This window comes from Chiloscyllium punctatum, chromosome 25 (assembly GCF_047496795.1).
Source record: "Chiloscyllium punctatum isolate Juve2018m chromosome 25, sChiPun1.3, whole genome shotgun sequence".
In the NCBI taxonomy this organism is placed as follows: Eukaryota; Metazoa; Chordata; class Chondrichthyes; order Orectolobiformes; family Hemiscylliidae; genus Chiloscyllium; species Chiloscyllium punctatum.
The window spans coordinates 26,241,891-26,266,228 of record NC_092763.1 but is presented as its reverse complement, the minus strand read 5'-3'; the positions used below and the strand labels follow the sequence as shown (position 1 = coordinate 26,266,228).

At 44.9% G+C, this 24,338-nt stretch overlaps 1 protein-coding gene across 1 annotated transcript in view; it reads left to right on the top strand.

The window, feature by feature from the left end:
- Nucleotides 1-20,527: 20,527 nt before the first annotated feature.
- The window catches only part of LOC140495775 (proteolipid protein DM alpha), a 45,455-nt gene continuing 41,644 nt past the window's right edge, over nt 20,528-24,338 (top strand). The window contains exon 1 of the mRNA XM_072594865.1: nt 20,528-20,659. Within this exon, the coding sequence (XP_072450966.1) occupies nt 20,656-20,659 (4 nt within the window). The 5' untranslated portion in view covers nt 20,528-20,655. The remainder of the gene's footprint in view (nt 20,660-24,338) is intronic.

Genomic DNA, 24,338 nt, shown 5'->3' with positions numbered 1-24,338 from the left:
CCTCCATCCAAGGCCCCAAAGGATCTTTCCACATCCATCAGAGATTTTCCTGCACCTCCACAGATGTTATCTACTGTGTCCGTTGCTCACAATGTGGTCTCTTCTACACTAGGGAGACAGGATGCCAACTTGTGGAATGTTTCGGAGAACATTTGCGGGACACACGCACCAAACAACCCCTTGTGACTGCCTTGTGACTGAACACTTCAACTTTCCCTCCCACTCCACCAAGGACGTGCAAGTCCTGGGCCTCCTCCACCACCAGTTTCTAGCCACATGACGCCTGTAGGCAGAACGCCTCATCTTCCGCCTTGGGACCGTCCAACCACACGGGATCAATGTTGATTTTACCAGTTTCCTCATTTCCCCTCTCCCCACCTTGTCCCAGATCCTACCCTCGACACCACCCTCTTAAACTGTCCGACCTGTTCATCTTCTTTCCTGCCTATCTGCTCCACCCTCCACTCCGACCTATCACCTTCCACCCCACCTTCACCTACCTATCGCATTCCCAGCTAACTTTCCCGCAGCCCCATCCCTCCCATTTATCTCTCAGCCCCTTTGGGCCTCCCCCACATTCCTGATGAGGCACTTATGCCCGAAACGTCGATTCTCGTGCACCTCGGATGCTGCCTGACCGGCTGTGCTTTTCCAGCGCTACACTCTTCGACTCTGATCTTCAGCATCTGCAGTACTGACTTTCTCCTTGTACGTAATATCATACAGTTTACTACACACGCATACATCAGTAAAGTTGCTGAGTCCTTCTGTACAAAGACAGAGGTTGTGTTCAATCCCCCCTTGTCAGAGCCAGGCAGGCAGAACCACCAAGAGGCTTTACTCAGATTCCAGACTGTCTGTGGTGTAAGTTGCCATTAATTGAATTTTACCAAAGCATCCCTCACATGAAGAAATTACCAAGAAGGTTCCACAATTTATAGCTGCCATTTTTAAGACAATCAGAACCAAAACAAACATAGAAACATAGAAGGTAGGAGTAAGGGGATGTCATTTGGCCCTTCAACTCTACTTTGCCGTTCATTTTGATCATGGTTGATCGTCCACTCAATAGCCTAATCCTGCTTTCTCCCAATAACCTTTGATCCTATTTACCCCAAGTGCTACATCTAGCCGTCTCTTGAATACATTAAATATTTTGTCACTACTCCCTGTGGTAATGAGTTCCACAGGTTCACTGCTTTTTGAGTAAAGAAATGTCTCCTCATCTCCATCCTAAATGGTCCACCCTGAATTCTCAGATTGCGACCCCTGGTTCTGGACACACCCACCATTGGGAACATCCTCCCTGCATCTACCTTGTCTAGTTGCGAAAGAATTTTTTAAGACTCTGTGAGGACCACCTCATTCATCTGAACTCCAGTGAAAACAATCCTAACAGACTCAATCTCTCCTCATATGTCAGTCAGCCATCTCCAGAATCAGCCTGGTAAACCCCCACTGTAGTCCCTTGAAAGCAAGACCATCCTCCCTCAGAGAAGGAGACCAAAACTGCACACAATATTCTAGGTATGGCCTCACCAAGGCCCTGTATAACTACAACAACACATCCCTGCTCCTGTACTCGAAACCTCTCACAATGAAGGCCAACATACCATTTGTCAGCTTAACTTCTCCCAATTTACAACCATTCAGGTAGCAATTTGCCTTCTTGTCTTTGCTTCCAAAGTGAATAACCTCACATTTATCCAAATTATACTGCATTTGTCATTGATTTGCCCACTTACCCAACTTGTCCAGATCACGGTGAAGGATCTGTTTCCCAGTCACAGTCCACCCTCCCACCAAACTTGGTATCATCTGCGAGCTTTGAGATGTTGCATTTTGTTCCATCATTAAACCATAAATATATATTATGAATAGCTGGGGTCCTAGGACCAATTCCTGTGGCACCCACTGGTTACTGCCTGCCAACTTAAAATGGACCCATTAATTCCTACTCTTTGTTTCCTCTGTGCCAACCAGTTTTCTATCCATCTCAATACACTTCCCCCAATCCCATGCTCTTTAATCTTTCACAAAAATCTCCTCTATGGGATTTTGTCAAACACTTTCTGAAAGTCCAAATATATCACATCGACTGGCTCCCCCTTGTCTCTACTAGTTACATCTTCATAGAATTCCAACAGATTTGTTAAGTATGATTTCCCCTTCATAAAGTATGTTGACTCTGTCTGATCCTGCCACTGCTTTCTGTTATAAAGTCCTTGATAATGGATTGTAGAATTTTCCAACCTACTGATGTTTGGCTTACTGGTCTATAAATCCCTGGTTTCTCTTTACCCCACTTTTTGAATATTGGAGTGACATTAACTACCCTCCAATCTGCAGGTATTGTTCTAGAGTCTGTAGAATCCTGGGAGATCACCACCATTTCTAGAGCTACTTCCTTAAGTACTCTGGGATGTAGATTATCAAGCCCTGAGGGATCATCTGCCTTCAATTTCATCAATATTCCACAATATTCCCCTTGAATTAATAGGCCAATGAAGGTTTAAAAAATGAATAGATCTCATGGCTTTAGCAACCACACTTAGCTGCATCAAAGGTGGAAATCTGTATAATTTTGCAATGTTCCCAGCTTGGCCTCTAGTATGTAGGATTTCTCACTTTTCAACCAATTCTATTCAGCGCGTTGACCACCAGTCGTATTTCACCCAAGGTTTCTAGTTATGATTAATACCAACAAGACACACATCTATAAACACTCTCTTATCTGGGTCACATCAGTCATGATAGCGTAGCTTTCCAAAGTTCAGTAATCAACATGCTTGAGCTACCCATACTTCCTTTAGGATTCGGTCCCTCAGCCATAAATTACTTTCTCAGGAGCTTCTGGAAATCCATTCTTCTTCTTTTTTGTCGAATAGAAAACTGATCTTGATGCTCCTAACCATGCCAGGGGTTTGATAATTGTTTTTCTGCAGCATTTCCTTGTGTCTGCAACTCTGCGCTGGTGACCTTCTGCCTCAGCAATGGCTGCTGAGATATTGGTGACATGATTTGGAATGGATGGGTTACAGTTGGAGTGTTGGTGCAGGGTATGGGACATGAGGTATGAAGCCTAGAACTGAGTTGAAGGTGTAGAGAACCAAGACATGTCCTTCAAACTGCCCTTTAGTGTTGTTCCTGGCTGCCTCTGATTGGTATCTGAAGGAAGTGGATCTGACCTTGTCCAGCATGCAATAACCCTGGAGTGAAAATTCTGGCATCATGGCACTTTAACTCATGGCACGTATGCCAAGCTGGAAGATTTCCCAATTAAGTCCTCCATCTGAAGAGGTAGTATTTAGCCCAATATTGCAGGTTAACGACCTGCCAAGGAGATCGGAAAAGTTAGAAATGCAGCTTTTTAATGGATGTTCCTGGGACTGGACGGTTTGAGTTACATGGACAGGTTGGATCGTTTGTGACTTTTTTCCCGGAACGTTGAATACTGAGGGGTGGCCTTACAGAGATTTATAAAATCACGAGGGAGATAGATATAACGTATAACCTGGGTCTTTTTTCAAGAGTGGGGAACTCCAAAACTAGAGGGACTGAGTTTAAGGTGAGAGGGGAACAATTTAAAAGGGACCTGAGGGGCAACGTTTTCAGAGGGTGGTGCATACATGAAACAAGCTGCCAGAGATAGTGGCAGAGGCAGGTACAATTACAACATTTAAAATATATTTGATACATGGATAGGAAAGATTTAGAGGGATATGGGCCAAACACAGCAAATGGGACTAGTTCAGCTCAGGCAACCTGGTCGGCAGAGATGAGTTGGGCCAAAAAGTCTATTTCTGTACTGTATGAACCCATGACTCTATAAGTGAAATAGGCAAAGGTTCAAAAAGAAGAAGAGGGAAGATAGAAAAGTTTATACTTCAAAGGAATTGGTGATGTGAAGCCAAAGGATTTGAGACTGGAAAAAATGAAAAGGAGTGAATAGCTGAATAATGAATGCTGTCTGAAAGAGAAAACGAGAGAATCAAAGGTAACACTGTAGCTTTTAAAGAGAATGGAACAAAAATGGAGGAAAAGATGTCAGACAGAACCCAGGAAGATGAATTCACTGTTTAGCCCAGGAATATATGGAATGGCTAACTGAAAGATGAGGTCTTCACTGAGGTAAGTTAGAACTGAGTTGAATTGAATTGAGTTAAATTGAATTTATTGTGACGTGTACTGAGGCACAGTGAAAAGCTTTATCTTGCGAGCAATGCAGGCAGATCACAGAGTTAAGTAGCATAGATCATAAATAATAGGTAAACAGCAGCAAAAACAAAAACACAGGTACAGGTGAATGTTAAGAGTTTGACAGTCCATTCAGTATTCGAACAACAGTAGGGTATAAACTTTTTCGAAACCGGCTGGTGTGTGTGTGTGTGTGTGTGTGTGTGTGTGTTCGTTCAGGATTCTGTCCCTTCTCCCCAGTGGTAGAGGCTGTAGAAAAACATGGGATGGATCTTTGACAATGCTGGAAGCCTTTCCTTGACAACGGGCCTGGTAGATGTATTCTATAGATGGGAGGTTGGCCTTTGTGATGGTCCGGGGTGAGTTCACTACACTACGAACTACACTAAGACAATATAGAGGGTTGAGAGAGCTTGGCGTGGGAGCAAGGTGGAGAATTAAAATGACAAGTGACTGTGAAGCTCAGGGTCATGGTTGCAGTTTGAGAGGAGGTCTTCTTACGGTAGACTACACACTGGTGTTTGGTCTTCCTTGTATAAAGAAAAGAATCTACTAAACTAAATTGAAAGGAGTGCGCAAAATCCTCTGTTTTACCTCGGCCAAAACCCTGACTCTGAAGTAACTGTTCTAAAAGGTTTTTGTCATTTCCAATCTCTCTGTCAGCCATCCCCACACTCACTCTGCATCCCTACAGCTCTGGGCTGAATTCTGAGAAATTGTATTGCTGAGCTCTGCAGGATGTAGGTCGAGTTCATTTAGGACATGTAGGGAGATGGCAGCAGTGAGAAGTTAATATTCTGATCCGATAGAAAAGCGTTGGCTTGAGTTTGTGATGGGATTGTTTAGTGACTGTTTCTATGGCAGCTGGCTCAGTGCAACCTGGGGCCACTTTTATTGTTGTGCGTGACCTTTGTCCAGTCCTTGGGATCTTTGGTAAAGAGGGCTAGAAAATAGGTCACCATGACAGCAATACGAATGAAGCCGAAGAATGGAGCTTGAATAAGAGCGAGTACCTCCTGCATCAGTTCTCATGGAATTTTGGTCTCTTGGTATAATGAGCCCTTGTGTTTAGCTTTATTTATGACTGAATATCCTGAAGGATTAATGTTTCATATCGAATTCTCCACGTTCTTCCATCAATGTCCTGTTCTGCAAAACACTAATCCCTTTGTGTCTCTGTGTTGGAGAAACTCCTCTCCTGTTCGCTTACAAACTACTTTTCTGATTTCCTATGTGTTTATCCTTAGAGCCTCCGTTCACAACGATAGTTTTGCAGCCACTGATCTGTTACACACCTGTTATGACATCAGCCTTATGAGGAATCTAGAACTGGGTGAGAATCTAGAACTGGGTGAGAATGTAGAATTGGAGGAGAAGCCAGAACTGGGGTGAGTATAGAACTGGGACCAATCTAGACCTGGGAAATTCCAGAACCGGGGGAGTCTAGAATTTGGGCGATTTTAGAATTGGGGAGAATCTAGAACCAGAAGTCACTGTGAAAGTGAGTGGTCATTTATGTAAGACAAAGATGTGGATAAAACCTCTTCGATGGGTCAGTAAGTTTGCAGATGACACAAAGGTTGGAGGTGTCGTTGACAGTATAGAGGGCTGTTGTAGGCTGCAGCAGGATATTGACAGGATGCAGAGGTGGGCTGAGAGGTGGCAGATGGAGTTCAACCTGGATAAATGCGTGGTGATGCATTTTGGAAGGTTCAAATTTGAAAGCTGAGTACAGGATTAAGGATAGGATTCTTGGCAGTGTGGAGGAACAGAGGGATCTTGGTGTGCAGGTACATAGATCCCTTAAAATGGCCACCCAAGTGGACAGGGTTGTTAAGAAAGCATATGGTGTTTTGGCTTTCATTAACAGGAGGATTGAGTTTAAGAGTCGTGAGATCTTGTTGCAGCTCTATAAAACTTTGGTTAGACCGCACTTGGAATACTGCATCCGGTTCTGGTCGCCCTATTATAGAAAAGATGTGGATGCTTTGGAGAGGGTTCAGAGGAGGTTTACCAGGATGCTGCCTGGACTGGAGGGCTTATCTTATGAAGAGAGGTTGACTGAGCTCGGACTTTTTTCATTGGAGAAAAGGAGGAGGAGAGGAGACCTAATTGAGGTATACAAGATAATGAGGGGCATAGATAGAGTCGATAGCCAGAGACTATTTCCCAGGGCAGAAATGACTAACACAAGGGGTCATAGTTTTAAGCTGGTTGGAGGAAAGTATAGAGGGGATGTCAGAGTCGGGTTCTTTACAGAGAGAGTTGTGAGAGCATGGAATGCGTTGCCAGTAGCATTTGTGGAAGCAAGATCATTGGGGACATTTAAGAGAATCCTGGACATGCATATGGTCACAGAAATTTGAGGGCGCATACATGAGGATCAGTGGTGGGCACAACATCGTGGGCTGAAGGGCCTGTTCTGTGCTGTACTGTTCTATGTTCTATGTAGAGGGTCGTGAGTTTCAGAACTCTCATCCTCAAGAAGCAGAGGAAGCAGAGTCTTTAAATGTTTTTAAGAGAGATGTCGATAGGTTCTTGATAAGCAAGGACTTGAGGGGCTAACAGGAATAATTGGGAATATGGAGTAATCAGATCAGGCTTGTTGATCTTGTGGAGTTGGCACAGTAACTTGAAGGGTCGTGTGACCTTCCGCTCGATGCCTCTGGTTTTGGTTGGTTCCTTGGTACAGTTCTCACCCTTGCTGGTTTAAGTGGAAGTGATACAGACTTAAACAGACTAGGCCATACTTCTGTTCAACGCTGGAACAGATCATGTACATTATCAACATGTTCCACTCTTGGAGGTAAAGCAGCTTACTCTACCAGGATCATCTGCAAAGCAATGATGACCCCTTGTTTCTTTTCTCCTGCTGCAAACCATCATCTTAAACCCCTCTTCACTGGCTCCTGGACGCTCACCTCCAATAACAAGTAAAGGAAGGTCAGAAGTCACACAACACCAAGTAATAGTCCAACAGGTTTATTTGAAATCACAAGTTTTCTTAGCGCTGCTCCATCACCACTTGATGAAGAGGCAGCACTCTGAAAGCTTGTGATTTCAAATGAAACTGTTAGACCATTACTTGGTGTCATCTGACTTCTGACCTTGTCCACCCCAGTCCAACACTGGCACCTCCACATCACAAATAGGAGGAAGATCAGGAACCACTTTGTCGCTGCGATTTCCAGTCAGCTACCTCCCTTCCTTCCACAATCTCAAATTATGCCACTCTTCCTCTGAATTTTCACTTTTTTCCAGTGCTGAATTTGTTTCTCTACTATCCCATCATTCCTACTCTGAGCTCAACGAGGCCCAGCTCTTGCTTCCATACACTAATAGCAGTAAACTAAACCATTGGTTCCTGTGTCCTATATTATACTAAATATCAAGCTGGATTTAAGGGAGGTCACTGAAATGGGCTATGAGAAGGTGGGCCTGTATAATCACAGGGGAGGACATGCATCCTGCTGTTAGGAAAACTGAGTCCTGTTATGCTGCAGGGAAGCTGCCCATTAGTTAATTAGGAGAAAGTGAGGACTGCAGATGCTGGAGATCAGAGTCGAGTGTTGGGTGCTGGAAAAGCACAGCAGTCAGGCAGCATCCGAGGAGTAGGAAAATCGCCATTTTAGGCTTAAGCCCTTCATCAGGAATTAATTGGTTAATGAGACTGATTGGTAAACTACTTGAATGTTATTATTCATGAACCGACAAGGATTTAGTGGTATAAGCACAGAGAATGCTGGAGAAACTCAGCAGGTCTGGCAGCAACTGAAGAGAGAAAAACAGAGTTACTTTTTTGAGTCTGGTTTGACTCGTTGTCAGAATACATACAGTTTAAAGCCCTTATGCTGAGCTTGAGGTGTGAGGTTTTTACCTGAGACCACAGTGATTTGGTTGGTGTCTTGACTCTTCAGAGCTAATAAATATTGTAGGTATCCTTTTTTAAGTTGCAGTATCTTGGCACTGACTGTTTTGACTTGTTTCAGTGCCTTTGGATAAAATACTAATTTCAGTTCAGGCAGTTTTATTCCTTGACATTTGATTTATGAAGCTTGCCCGAACAGTGATCAGCTGATTATTGTGGCCATTTTGGGACCATTTTGTCCCTTTCTGAAATAGTTACATTCCATGAAAGTCCCAGGTATTACATATTAGACAATGAAGTTGTAAATCTGTAGTCCACACTTTATCACCATCATTTGGTATCAATGAGTCATCATGAATGGCGCTATTTAAATGTACATTGCTCTTCCTCTTGATGTTTCTGCAGCCTTGGACGCAGTGAAACATATTGTTTCTTCCAGCTCTCTCAAATCATATCCAGCTAGGTGGGACCATGCTCAGCTCTTTCAATTCTCAACTATCTAATCCTGGCCAGGAAAGCACCGACACCACTTCTCTTCCAACTCCCGCAAAATATTTCTAAAAATTGTTTCAATATTAGAACATAAAAGTACTCTGATACATGGTAATCATTGACATACTAAACTGTGACTTACAATTATAACATCAAGACTAAATAATTTTTGTTTATTTATGTCCATGTGTTCATGGAAGTCTTTCAGATTGTTCTAACTCGGCCTACTCTGTGCAGTTTATGCTTAGCATTGGTGCAGTCCCATGATATCATTGCAAAGTTGTTCTAGGATCTAGAGCTCTTCCAGAACAGCAACCTACATTCACATGGGTGGCACGGTGGCACAGTGGTTAGCACTGCTGCCTCACAGCGCCAGTAGACCCGGGTTCAATTCCCGCCTCAGGCGACTGACTGTGTGGAGTTTGCACGTTCTCCCCGTGTAGGTTTCTTCCGGGTGCTCCGGTTTCCTCCCACAGTCCAAAGATGTGCAGGTCAGGTAAATTGGCCATGCTAAATTGCCCGTAGTGTTAGGTAAGGGGTAAATGTAGGGGTATGGGTGGGTTGCGCTTCGGCGGGGCGGTGTGGACTTGTTGGGCCGAAGGGCCTGTTTCCACACTGTAAGAAATCTAAATCTAAATCTCTAAAAAAATGCTAACATGAAGGTCATTAAGAAAGTTGATGGAATGTTGCCCATTATTGCAAGAGATTGGAGTTGAAGAGTACAGACTCTTGATATAGTTGTAGTTTTGCTCTCCTTGCTTCAAGAGAGAGATACTTGCATTTAGACCAGTTCTGGGAAAGCTCTTTCACCAATTTTCTGGGAGGACAGGGTTGCTTTGTGAGGAAACAATGCACAGTTTAGCCCATAGTCCAAAGATGCATCGGTTAGGTGGTTGGCCATGCTAAATTGCCCTGTGGTGTTCAGGGATGTACAGGCTAGGTGGGCTAGCCATGGGAAATGCAGGGCTACAGGGATATGATGGGGGGGGGGATGTGTAAGTCTGGGTGGAATGCTTTTCAGAGGGTCTATGCAGATTCAGTGGGCTGAATGGCTTGCTTCCACACTGTTGGGATTCTACACTTATGAGAGTTTAGAAGGATGAGAAGTGATCTTAAAGCAACATAGATTTTGAAGGGACTTGGCAAGGTAGATGCTGAGAGGATGTTTTCTGTTGTGGAGAGATCAAGAATTAGGTGCTTTGAAAATAGGGGAGCTCCAACTTAAGATGGAAGTAATAAGGAACTACTTCTCTCAAAGGGTCCTTAGTGTTAGGAAGTCTTCTCAAAAGAGAGCAATTAAGGCGGGGTCACTGAATATATTCAAGGCTGCATTACACAAATTGTTGATTGAATTTAGAATTTAGAATAAATTTACTGTCACATATACTTAATGAATACAGTGAAAAGTTTGTACGTCGCCCATTACAGCACCAACCTTGATACAAAATTACCTCGGTACAGCTTCTATGGTTACAAGACCTTAGACAAGAGAGAAATAAAATGTCCAGTATTACAGAACTAAATGTTCAGTACAACAGACCATGCTGGCACCTAGCTTCCAGTCCACACCGGGCCTTGGCTCCACACCATGCTAGCAACACACCACACTGAGAGGTCACTGTGGGAGGCCAGATAGTCACCTTGCCATGCCAGGAGGCCCCTACAGGAGGAGGCCACTATTGCAAGAGATTGGCGTAGAAGAGTACAGTACTTTTTATATAGTTATACAAGACCTTAGTAAGATCACATCTGTGCACAGTTTTGGTCCCCTTGCTTCAAGAGAGAGGTACTTGCATTAAGTACCAGGTTGTGAGGTCAACGCCAAGAGAGTCAAGAGAGACAATAGTCCAGGAAAATGGGACACAGGTAGAAGAGTCAGAAGGCCTTAATCAGATCAACCATGATGATATTGAATGGCAGAGCAAACTGATGGGCCAGATGTTCTACACCTATTTCTCATCCTTATAATCTTCTGGTCTCAGTACTGCATCAGTTTTCATGTCTACGCTCATGACGTTCATGAGTACCTGCACCATCTCTGATTCATCGCATTGCTGCCTTTACATTCAGAAATGGATAAGTATAATTTATTTTTCAAATTAACAATGACAGTTTGTATTTAAAGCGCACAATCGACTCTACAAAATGTCCCTCATAAATTCCCTGGAATATTACAAAGCAAAAATTGACATTGAGTCACGAAGGGAGAGGTGGTCAAATGGTCAATGTCTTAGATGAAAACAACAGCTCCAGCTCTGATGAAGAGACATCTAGGCTCAAAACATTAGCTTGCCCTCTCTCCATGGATGCTGTCTGACCTGCTGTCATCTCCAGCATTTTTTGTTTTCAGTACAGAATCCAGCATCTGAAGTAATTTTCTCCCTCTTGGGTGCAGAAGTGGTTTTATGCAGTATTGTAATAGAAGGAAAATGAAGGAGAAAAGCAGGGATATTTATGTAGGAAATTCCAGAAGGGAATTAGGGCCATGACAGCTGAAGTCATAGCCAACAATAGTCAAACAATTAAAACCACGGATAGTCACAAGGCGAGAATTAGAGGATCACAGAACTTGGAGGATAGAACATAGAACATAGAACATAGAACATTACAGTGCAGTCGATGGCTCTCGATGTTGCACTGACCTTTGGAACTAATCTGAAGCCCATCTAACCTACACTATTCCATTTTCATCCACATGTCTATCCAATGACCATTTAAATGCCCTTAAAGTTGGCGAGTCCACTACTGCTGCAGGCAGGGTGTTCCACACCTCTATTACTCTCTGAGTAAAGAATCTACCTCTGGCATCTGTCCTATATCTATCACTCCTCAATTTAAAGCTATGTCCCCTCAGCTAGCCATCACCATCCAAGGAAAAAGGCTCTCACTGTCCACCCTAGCTAACTCTCTGATCATCTTATATGTCTCAATTAATTCACCTCTCAAACATTTTCTCTCTCATGAAAATAGTCTCAAGTCCCTCAGCCTTTCCTCATACGACCTTCCGTCCATACCAGGCAACATCCTAGTAAATCTCATCAGCACCCTTTCCAAAGCTTCTACATCCTTCCTATAATACGGTGAACAGAACTGCACAGAATACTCCAAGTGCGACTGCACCAGAGTTTTGTACAGCTGCAGCATGACCTCATGGTTCTGAAACTTGATCCCTCTACTAATAAAAGCTAACACACCGTATGCCTTCTTCACAGCCCTATTAACCTGGGTGGCAACTTTCAATGATCTATGTACATGGACACCGAGATCAGTCTGCTTATCTGCACTACCAAGAATCTTACCATTAGCCCAGTACTCCACAGGTTTGTGGAACTGAAGGACATTCAATGATAGGGTGGGGCAGGTTTGTGGAGAGATTCAAGAGCAAGCATGAGAATTTAATAAAAGGAGACATTCCTTAACATTAAGCCAATATAAGTTAGTGAGTATGGTGATGGATAAATGGAATTTGGTGCAAAAGAACATACAGGAAGCAAAGATTTGCATGGCTTCGAGCTTGTGGAGGGTAGAAGGTGGGAGAGCAGCAGTTTGAGGAATGTATTTATTCTTGGTGTATAAGCTGGTTTGCTATAATCATGTAGACTCCACCTCTTCAGCTTGTGGCAAACATGACACTTGAAACAAAATGAAATTGAAGCTGAGTAAATTTTCAGAGCTGTAAAGACAGCCACCAACTAAAATTTTTTTAAAAAGCAAGGGATAGTTTCAACCATAGTCTGTAATTTTGAAGAGCAGAGTGAGTCAGAATGGCTATGAGTTTCTCACTCCCTGCTATGAGTTTCTCACTCCCTGTTATGTCTTTCTCACTCCCTGTTATGACTTTCTCACACCCTGCTATGAGTTTCTCACTCCCTGCTATACGTTTCTCACTCCCTGCTATGAGTTTCTCACTCCCTGCTATACGTTTCTCACTCCCTGCTATACGTTTCTCACTCTCTGCTATACGTTTCTCACTCCCTGCTATGAGTTTCTCACACCCTGCTATATGTTTCTCACTCCCTGCTATATGTTTCTCACTCCCTGCTATGAGTTTCTCACTCCCTGCTATACGTTTCTCACTCCCTGCTATGAGTTTCTCACTCCCTGCTATACGTTTCTCACTCCCTGCTATACGTTTCTCACTCTCTGCTATACGTTTCTCACTCCCTGCTATGAGTTTCTCACTCCCTGCTACTATGAAACTGAAATGAGATATGATACGGATTTGGAATCAGTTCCCGTCTCAATGGAAAATCTGTGATGGAGCTACTAAATTTAATAAAAGGTCTGAATAAATAAAAGCAGTAACTCTTTTATCAGCACTGGAGGAAGAGTACCACATGATGCCACTGAGAAACAGAAAACCCAGACATGAGTGGTTTTGAACCCCATATTAATTTGTTTAACACTGGGCGGCATGGAAGCTCAATGGTTAGCACTGCTGCTTCACAGCGCCAGGGACCCGGGTTTGAATTCAGCCAGTCTGTATGGAGCTTGTACATTCTCCCCGTGTCTGTGTGGGTTTCCTCCGGGTGCTCTGGTTTCCTCCCACAGTCCAAAGATTTGCAGGTTAGGTGAATTGGCCATGAGAAATTGTCCATAGTGTCCAGGGATGTGTAGGTTAGGTGTATGAGTCAAGGGGAAATGTCGAGGAATGGGTCTGGGCGAGTTACTGTTTGGAGGGTCAGTCTGGACTTGTTGGGCAGAAGGGCCTGTTTCCACACTGTAGGGATTGTATGAAAACTCAGGGGGGAAGAGAGAGAGAAACTATTGATCAGTATGTCATGGCAATGGTACCACCAGCCGCTAGAGCCAGAGCTCTGTCTATTCCTTGCTGATGCCACTGTTTGACATGCAAGTAAACCAGTGTTTACAGCTTCATCAGGTTGACATCTCATTTTTAGTTAAGTCTGGTGCTGCTCCTGGCATGACCCTCCCCCCTGCACTCTTTGTTGAACTGGAAACAAAAGTGTTTGAGATTCTTTTCCTGTTTATGAAAAGGGGAATGTTTGAAGAAATGCACTTGTCTATGATTTACTAGCTGGCTTCCTGTAGTCTTGTGACCTGCACCACTGCTTTAACTTGTTTTCATTTTACTTTGTAGCAACTATGAGCACTGATCAGGTTAATTGCATGTAACAGTTACAGATGCATGAGAAAGAAGTCTGGCATCAGAGGTGGAGAGGAGTGATGTTGTGGAGGTGAAAATTGATGATCCTGGTGTTGGTTCACAGCTATGTTCAAAAAGAACACAGAAGAGTACAGGCTCTTTGCCCCTCGATGTTGTGCTAACCTTTTATCCTACTTTAAGATCAGACTGACCTACATACCCTTCATCATACTATCTTCCATGTGCCTATTCAAGAATCGCTTAAATGTCTCTAATGTATCTGGCTCTACTACCACTGCTGGCAGTACAATCCACACACGCAACACTCTGTGTGTACAGAACCTACCATCTGACATCTCCCCTAAACCTTCCTCCAATCACTATAGAATTATGCTCTCCTGTGATACGCATTTCCGCCCTAGGAAAAAAGTAGAAATGTAGAATCTCTACAGTATGGAAATAGGCCATTCAGCCCAACGGGTCCACACCAACCCTCTGAAGAGTAACCTACACAGACCCATTCCCCTACTCTATTACTCCACATTTACCCCTGACTAATGCATCTAACCTACACATTCCTGATCATTACAGGCAATTTAGCATGGCCAATTCACCTAACCAACACATCTTTGGACTGTGGGAGGAAATTGGAGCACCCAGAGGAAATCCACGCAGACACGGGAAGAGTGTGAAAAACTCCACACAGACAGTTGCCCAATGCTGGAATCAAACCGAGTTCCCTGTGAGGTAGCAGTGCTAACCACTGACCCGCCATGCTGCCATCTCTGCCTATTAACTATGCCTCTCATTATCTATTCCTCTCATCATCTTGTACACGTCTATCGCGTCATCTCTCATCTATCTTTGCTCCAATGAGAAAAGTCCTAGCTCCCTCAACCTTTCTTCACAAGACATGCATTCCAGTCCAGGCAGCATCCTAGTAAATCTCCTCTGCATCCTCTCTGAAGCTTCCACATCTTTCCTATAATGAGGTGACCAGAACTGAACACAACATTCCAAGCATGGTCTAACCAGGAGTCTATAGACCTACAGCATAACCTCGTGGCTCTTAATCTCAATACCCCTGTTAATGAAAGCCAACACACCATACAGCTTCTTGACAACCCTATCAACTATGGTAGCAACTTTGAGGAATGTATAGATGTGGACCCCAAGATCCCCCTGTTCCTCCACACTGCCAAGAATCCTGCCTTTAATCCTGTATTCTGCATTCAAATTCAACCTTCCAAAGTGAATGACTTCACACTTTTCCAGGTTGAGCTCCATCTGCCATTTATCAGCCCAGTTCTGCATCCTGCCAATGTCCCATTGCAACCTACAACAGCCCTCGACACTATCTACCACTCCACCAACCTTTGTGTTGTCGGCAAACCTACTAACCCACCCTTCAACTTTCTCATTCAAGTCATTTATAAAAATCACAAACAGCAGAGGGCCCAGAACCAATCCCTGAGAAATACCACTGGTCACCTGGCTGAATTCTTTCCATCTACCACCACCCTCTGTCTTCTATGGCCCAGCCAATTCTGAATCTAGGCAGCCAGATTTCCCTGCATTTCATGCCTCCGTACTTTCTGAAGAAACCTACCATGGGGAACCTTATCAAATGCCTTGCTAAAATATATATACACTATATCCACTGCTCTGCCTTCATCAATGTGTTTTGTCACATCCTCAAAGAATTCAATAAGATTTATGAGGCATGACCTGCCCCCCACAAAGTCATGCTGACTATTTCTAATCAGCTATGGTTTTCCAAGTAATCATAAATCCTGTCTCTCAGAATCCTCTCTTGTACTTTACCCACCACAGACGTGAGACTGACTTGTCTGTAATTCCCAAGATTATCCTTATTCTCTTTCTTGAACAAGGGAATAACAGTTGCCACCCTCCAATCATCTGGCACTACTCCAGTGGACAGTGAGGATGCAAAGATCATTGCCAAAGGCACAGCAATCTCTTCCCTCATGTCCCGTAGTAACCTTAGGTATATCCCATCTGGACACGGGGATTTATCTATCCTTATGTTTTTCAAAATTTTCAGCACTTTCTCCTTCTTAACTGTTAGAGCATAGCAGTCTGTTTCACGTTATTCTCAGGAACATCAAGGTCCCTCTCAGTAGTGAATACCGAAGCAAGATATTAATTTAGGACCTCCTCTACCTCCACCGACTCCAGGCACAAGTTCCCTCCATTCACCCTGATCAGCCCAACTCTCACCCTGGCCATTCTCTTGTTTCTCACATACATGTTGATTGCCTTAGGGTTTTTCTTAATCCTTCGTGCTTTCTCATGCATCCTTCTAGCTCTCCTAAGTGCATTCTTCAGTTTCTTCTGGCTACCTTGTAACCCTCTAGAGCCCTATCTGATTCTTGCCTCCTCAACCTTAAGTAAGCTTCCTTCTTCCACTTGACTAGATGTTCTACATCCCTTTCCTTCATCCAAGGTTCCTTCACCCTACCATCCCCTCCTTGCCTCAGTGGGACAAACCTGTCCAGCACTATCAGCAAGTGCTTCCTAAACAACATCCACATTTCAGTTGTGCATTTCCCTGAGAACGTCTGTTCCCAATTTAAGCACATCAGTACCTGCCTAATAGCATTGTAATTCCCCCTCCCCTAATTAAGTGTCTTCCCATAGCATCTACTCTAATCCCTCTCCAGGGGTAGAGTAAAGGTAAGGAAGTTGTGACCATTACCACTGAAATGCTCTCCCAGTGAGAGATCTGACACCAGGCATGGTTCGTTGCCAAGCACCAAATCCAATATGGCCTCCCTTCTAGTCAGCTTATCTACATTTGCATCAAGAACATTTCCTGGACATACCTGACAGAAACTGCTCCATCCAAATTATTTGAACTAAGTAGGTTCCAATCAATATTAGAGCTGAAAATGTATTGCTGGAAAAGTGCAGCAGGTCAGGCAGCATCCAAGGAGCAGGAGAATCGACGTTTCGGGCATGAGCCCTTCTCCTGCTCCTTGGATGCTGCCTGACCTGCTGTGCTTTGCCAGCAACACTCTTTCAGCTCTGATCTCCAGCATCTGCAGTCCTCACTTGCCCCTCCAAACAATATTAGGGAAGTTGAAGTCACCCATGACAACAACCGTGTTACTTCTGCACCTTTCCAAAATCTGCCTCCCAATCTGCTCCACCATGTCTCGGTTGCTATTGGGGAATCTGTAGAAAACTCCCAATAAAGTGGCTGCTCCTTTCCTGTTTTGAACTTCTACTCATACGACTCTTTAAACAAGCTCTCCTTGACAACCTCCCTTTCTGCAGCTGTGATACTATCCCTGATTAGCAATGCCACTCTTCCACCTCCTTTACCTCCCCCCACCCCCCATTCTTTTTGAAACATCTAAACCCTAAAACATCCAACAACTATTCCTGCCCTTGTGATATCAAAATATTCATAATGGCCCTAACATCATAGTTCCAAGTACTGATCCATGCTCTGAGTTTGTCACCCTTATTCTTGACACTTCTTGCATTAAAATAGACACACTTCAACCCATCACACTGACTGCACTCTTGTTCTATCAAGTGCCTATCCCACCTCACAGACTCTCTGCATGCTGTATCTGGCTGTTCACTAGCTATCCCATCATCTGATCTGTAGTTCCGGTTCCCATATCCCTGCCAATCTATCTTAAACCCTCCCAAAGGGCTCGAGCAAACGTCCCCCCCAATATATTGTTGTCCCTCCAGTTCAGGTGCAACCCATCCTCCTTGTACAGGTCCCATTTTCCCCAGAAGGTATCCCAATGATCCACATGTCTGCTTTCTGCACCAGCCCTGCAGCCACGTGTTCATCTGCACTCACTCTCTATTCCTACCCGCAGTAGCACATAGCAATCCTGAGATTATTACTCTGCTTGTCCTGCCTTCCAGCTTTCAATCTAACTCCCTATATTTTTTTTTAGGTCCTCATCCCTTTCCCTAGCTATGTCATTGGTACCACGACTTCTGGTTGCTCTCCCTCCCCCTTAAGAATCCTGTAGACTCAATCCGAGGCATCCTAGACCCTGCCACCTGGGAAGCAACGTACCATCCAGGGGTCTTGTTCATGACCACAGAATCCCCTGTCACTATCTCTCTCCTATTCTCCCCTTTCTTTCTGAGCCACAGAGCGGGCTCAGTGCCAGAGACCTAGATGCTGTGGCTTTCCCCTGGTAGGTCAGCACCCCCAACAGTATCCAAAATGGTATACTTATTATTGAGGGGAATGGCCCCAGGGGGTCCCTGCACTGTCTGCCTATTCCCTTTCCCTGTCCTGATGGTCACTCAGCTACCTTTGTCCTGTAACTTAAGTATGACTACCTCCCTATAACTCCTCTCTGTCAGCCTCCCAAATGACCCGAAGTTCATCCAGCTCCACCTCCAGCTCCCTAACGTGGTCTGTGAGGAGCTGGAGTTGGGTGCACTTCTCCCACTAGTGGTGCCCGCACTGCCCACATTCTGCAGAGGAGCATGCAACTGCCCTAGCCTCCATCCTCTCTGCTCTAAGAAGCTGATATTAGGGTCAACAATAATATGAATGTTGCAAACAGGCAAGTTAATTTTCAAAATTTTCAGGGAATGGGATGGAGTCAGTGGCAGTGAAGTACATTCTGGGCTAGCTTTTGTAGATGTTGCTCCTGTGCTGGGTTGTACTCTGCTGGGGCTGCATCAGTGCTTTGACCATTGAATCCCTACCCTGTAGAAGCTGGCTATTCAGTCCACTGAGTCCACACTGACCCTCCAAAAAGCATTCCATCCTCATAACCAATGGCCAATTCACCTAATCGGTATACTTTTGAACTGTGGGAGAAAACTGGAACACCCACAGACAGTTGCTTGAGGGTGGAATCAAACCCAGGTCCCACGCACTGTGAGACAGCAGTGCTAACCACTGAGCCTCCATGCCATTGTGCTGGGTTATGACTCAGGCAAGATTCTCCATCTAGCTACAGTTCCAGACAGGATACCTTAAACTGTAAACCTCTCTGATGAGGTGGGGTGACTGCCATTCCTTGGTTATTCGCTCAGTCCTTTGACTGCTTACAAGTTCACTTTAAGAAGATAAAGCAAAAGGATATTTCCTGCAGATGCTGGAGATGTGACAAAAAGCAAAAATAGAAATTACTGGAGAAAAACAACAGATCTGGAAGTATCGGTGAAGAGAAAACAGTTAACATTTTGATTTGAGCTCTGTAGAAGAGTTGTACCCGACTCAAAATATTAACACAAGTTTCTCTTCAGAGACACTGCCAGCCCTGCTGAGCTTCTCCGACAATTTCTGTTTCTTTTTGTTAATGTATTTCTTTATGGCTACCTTTCTCCCAGACCACATGAACTTATGTTTTCAAAGAAGCCAATTTAAACAGGTTTCTTGAGATCAAGAAAAAGATTGAGTTTATTAATTGCTAAATGCAAGAAGAAATAGTAATTCATTACACATTCATACAGCTTAGGAATAAGAGGTTAATCCAAAAAGGGTGCAAAAAATACAGATCAGTCCCTGAATTAAGAATAAAAAGTAGAATTTTACAGCTGTTGCAGTGAATATTGCCAGTAGCATCACCATTGGTACAGGTCACTCTGCTATAATGCGTGTTTCATCAATGCAAATTCACTATAATGCGATTGATGATTGGGGACACTGTTTCTAAAGTGTGAACTTTTAAAACTTGGGTTGACTGTAACGTGATTACATCACCAACACTATAAAGGCTGTTTCTAAAGCACGATCTTTGTCTAACGTGGGATTGCACAAGAACACAACCATCGTGTTATAGAAGAACAGACTGTACTTGAACAGTTAATTTTGAGCTTTTTTGCTTTTGGAGGTGGGATGAGACTCCTGCCCTAATTCCTCTCAGCAGTGAGACGCAGCAGCAGACAATTGGCAGTGGAGTGAGAGTGAGTCTCATCCTTTTCCTTTACCATAAGGCACAATAGCTGAAGCAGGCCGTTGACCCCAGCGAGTCTGCTATGCCATTTAGTGACATCGTGGCTGGTCTGACAATCCTTAGCACCACTTTCTTTGCCTTTTCCCCATAACCTTGGTTCCCTTACTGATCAAAAATAAAACATGGCGCAGCCTGGACGGCTCTCTGTGGTAAAAGAACTCGACAGATTCATGACTCCCAGAGAAAAGATAATCCTCCTCATCTCTGTTTTAAATGGGCAAGCTTTTACTCTGAGATCATACCCTCTGGTGCTGTGCTCTTCCACAAGGGGAAACAAACTTTCCATATCAACCCTGTCATGTCTCCTAAGAATCTTGTGTGTTCCAGTGAGGTCAGGGTTGTCTTTTCTCAGAGCTATGACCCTCACAGTGCATTAGTCTACACAGATGGTTGAAGACTCTTTTTTTTAATCCCAGAGAAGACACATGATTGAAAGGAGGGGGGCGGGGGGACAACAAAGATGTCTCTTGCTCAGAGCGCTGTCATTTTTACCATTGTGTTCCCATTCTGAGATAGTCCCCAGTTTGCAGCGCTTTCTCTCCCTTCCAACCTTCCTTGACACATGGTCAGGTGTGACATTCCAAAGTCTCTCCTTCCAGGCAGCCATTGAATTTATTTCCGGAGTCAACTTTTGGCTGTGTGTCCTAGTTTATTTTAAATTATAATTTAGCTCGATACGTTAATTGATGTTCTGGGATTGTGGTGCATGGTCATAAGAGGTTAGGTCTGTGTTCCTACTATATCGTGTGTGTTTTATGGTCTCTGCTGTTTTGGGATCCTCACTGGTCTGTGCTGGTTCTGACAGCGAGAGCGGACTCATTAGTGCTTCGTGTTAAATTTTCTTTCGCCGTACTGCATTTCAAGGGATGGAATCTGCCCTATTGCGAGGAGGCGGGTTGTGAGGCTTTAACTGGCGGCAGCTGTCAGTCACTCAGTGTCAGTGAGTGAGGCTGGAACAGAGGCACCGACAGCGAGTGCTGCTGTATGTTATCAGAGTGTAACAGAGGCACCGACAGGAGATGGGTAAGTGAGTGATAGACGGAGGGTCGTGTGGTGTAGGGTGAAGGGTCAGGCTGCATTGACTTTAGTACAAACTCTGTTTAAAGTGTTTTCTTTGAGCACAAACTGATGGTCCCGGGTTCCGCAAAACCGGTCCGGCTCACGGCAAAAGTTTTATTCGAGTCTGGGACTGGGCGGAATATCGGAGCGTCCCCCGGCTAATTTTCGTTACCTCAATCCCTCCCTCAACCCTCCTCACTCCGCACTCCCTCCCTCAACCCTCCTCACTCCGCACTCCCTCCCTCAACCCTCCTCACTCCGCACTCCCTCCCTCAACCCTCCTCACTCCGCACTCCCTCCCTCAACCCTCACTCCCTCCCTCAACCCTCACTCCCTCCCTCAACCCTCACTCCCTCCCTCAACCCTCACTCCCTCCCTCAACCCTCACTCCCTCCCTCAACCCTCACTCCCTCCCTCAACCCTCACTCCCTCAACCCTCACTTCCTCCCTCCCCAACCCTCACTCACTCCCTCCCCTCAACCCTCCCTCCCCCAACCCTCAGTCCCTCCCCCCCCTCCAACCCTCAGTCCCTCCCTCCCTTCCCCCAACCCTCAGTCCCTCCCTCACTCCCTCCCTCTCCCCAACCCTCAGTCACTCCCTCACTCCCTCCCTCTCCCCAACCCTCACTCCCTCACTCCCTCCCTCTCCCCAACCCTCACTCCCTCACTCCCTCCCTCTCCCCAACCCTCACTCCCTCACTCCCTCCCTCTCCCCAACCCTCACTCCCTCACTCCCTCCCTCTCCCCAACCCTCACTCCCTCCCTCTCCCCAACCCTCACTCCCTCCCTCTCCCCAACCCTCACTCCCTCCCTCTCCCCAACCCTCACTCCCTCCCTCTCCCCAACCCTCACTCCCTCCCTCTCCCCAACCCTCACTCCCTCCCTCTCCCCAACCCTCACTCCCTCCCTCTCCCCAACCCTCACTCCCTCCCTCTCCCCAACCCTCACTCCCTCCCTCTCCCCAACCCTCACTCCCTCCCTCTCCCCAACCCTCACTCCCTCCCTCTCCCCAACCCTCACTCCCTCCCTCTCCCCAACCCTCACTCCCTCCCTCTCCCCAACCCTCACTCCCTCCCTCTCCCCAACCCTCACTCCTGTCCACCCACCCTTGATCCCCCTCAGACCCTCCCCACTCACCCTCTCTCCCTCAAGCCCTCAGGTTTTCCAATCATCCCCCAGACCCCTCTCCCTCCCTCTTCACTCCTGTCAGACTCTTTCCTCCCTTATCCCCCTCAGACCCTACCACAATCATCGCTTCTTGCCCCTCCATCCCTCTCAAGAGCCTCCTCAGACATCGCCTGCTCCCTTGTCTCCTGCCCTTCCCTTGCCCCTGATTTCCACCACCCCCCCCCCCCAACCCCACCCCACCGCTCTTCCCACCTCCCCCAGTGATGCCACTTTCTCCCACTGGGATGGAGTTGTTTCTCCAGTGACTCCTGCTCCTATAACTGTTAAGGGGAGGATCACTGTCTTCTTTTTTCAACTTGCTGTGGTCTGAGAGGTCAAGTGTAATGTTGCTACATGGCTCAGTTAAGATGATGTAGCCTTGTGGTGGAATCTGAGACTTTGTTAGTCTGTTTCTCACTGTGGCATTGATCAGTATAAATGACTTACTGATTCTGACTGTACGCTGGAACCTTGTTATATTTCATTTTACCTTGGATTTGCCATCTTCCATATTAGGGTGCTCCCTCACCGAGGGCAATGCTCCCTCGATTCAGTGTCAGAAGTCTGTTGGGTTGTAATGCCATGAATGGTGGGTCTGTTCAGAAACAGGCAGTCTTTTGGCTAATTTTTCTTTCTTGCACATATTTTCTGAGCTGAATTCAGGACTTTGTGAAGGACTTTCAATCCTCAGCGTAGTGAAGTACTGCACCCCTCCAAATCTATGGTATTAGACCCCAGTCCCCTGCCTCCATCCAGCCTTATCCACTGTCCCCACAGTCTGCAGCGGCTGTATCACCCGCTGATGACTTGGCTCCTTGTTTAAAAACTGCCTCCCAATACATTCTTGTATTGTCCCATTGACACTACCTGTTTGTATTTCTTATGTAACTATTTCAAATCTGGATTGGCAAAAAAAAATCACTAAATTCCACTCTTACTTTTTTCATTTCTAAGTTACAATCAGTGTAATTAGAATAAACAATGGAGAGTGCATTGACATAAGCTTATTTTTAGTATAGCTTGGAACAGGACTAGACCATTTGTCACCTTGAGCTTGCTTCAGTGTTTAATAAGAGCCAAACAGATCTTCAATCTCAGTTTTGACTTCCCACTAGATTTCCTGAGAGGCCAAACATCTATTGCCTTTAGTCATTGAGTCATACAGCACAGAAACAGACTTTTTCAGTCCAACCAGTCCATGGTTTCAAACTGAACTAGTCCTGCCTGACTGCTCCCAGCCTGTATCCCTCCAAACATTTCCTATACGTGTAGTTAGTCGCGAGTGCGGTGCTGGGAAAGCACAGCCGCTCAAGTAGCATCGGAGGAGCAGGAATCCTGATGAAGGGCTTATGCCCGAAACATCGATTCTCCTGCTCCTCGGATGCTTCCAGACCTGCTGTGCTTTTCCAGCACTACACTCTAGACTCTGAGCTCCAGCATCTGCAGTCCTCACTTTCTCCTATACATGTAGTTATCTAAGGATCTTTTAAACGTTGTAACTGTTCCAGCATTTAGGAAGTTCATTCCATATGCAAACCAATCTCTGTGTAAATACAAAAAAATTGCTCCTCATGTCTTTTTTTTTTAAATCTCTCTCTTCTCAGCTTAAAAGTATGCACCCTTGTCTTGAAATCTCCCAGCTGAGGAAGATACCATTAACCCTATCTATATGCAAGAATGGAGCATCCTCTCCTTCTCTGCGATGAAGATTTGTAACCCGCAGTATGAAATCTCTTTTCATCCCATTCCTAAAGGATCAAACCCTTAACCTGAGATTGGGATCCCTTGCCTTGCATTGTCCAACTACGGGATGAAGCTTCTCCCCTATGCCATCAGCCCTTTTGATGTGATCAACACTCATTCTTCTAAATAGTAGAGTGTATTGATTCAATTTACTCATCCTCTCATCCCAAGAGGGGTCTCCCAATCTAAAGAATCACTTAAGTGAACCTTTACTGCACCCTGTCAATAACATTAGATCTTTCCTTGTGTATGTGCTGCACAACACACCAAGGAATTGCAGCATGATTTTCTCACTCCTATATTCCAATCCCATCTCTTTACACTCAAGACCAACACAGCATCAAACCACAGAATGGTCACTATTACTGAAGGGAGGCTATTTGACTTGTTATGTCTGAATCTGCCTCTACCACATTCTCGAACAATTCCAGGCCTTAGTCACTTGTTCCAGTAGTAAGATTCCCTTGGTTATTTTACCAATCATTTTAAATTTTAGTTGCTTTCTGCACTTCGATGTTAGTTTTGTACTTTATGACACACTGATCACTTTGAACTGATGTACAAAAATATCCTGTTTTTCCAATCTTTCCACCAAAATAAATAACATTACATGTACTCATATTGTACTGCAGTAACTTGGACTATATGTAATTCCTTCAAAGCCTCCTAACTTTGTATTGTAAGCAAACCTGGCTAGATTACTTTTGGTCCCTTCATCAGGAAGTCAGACATTG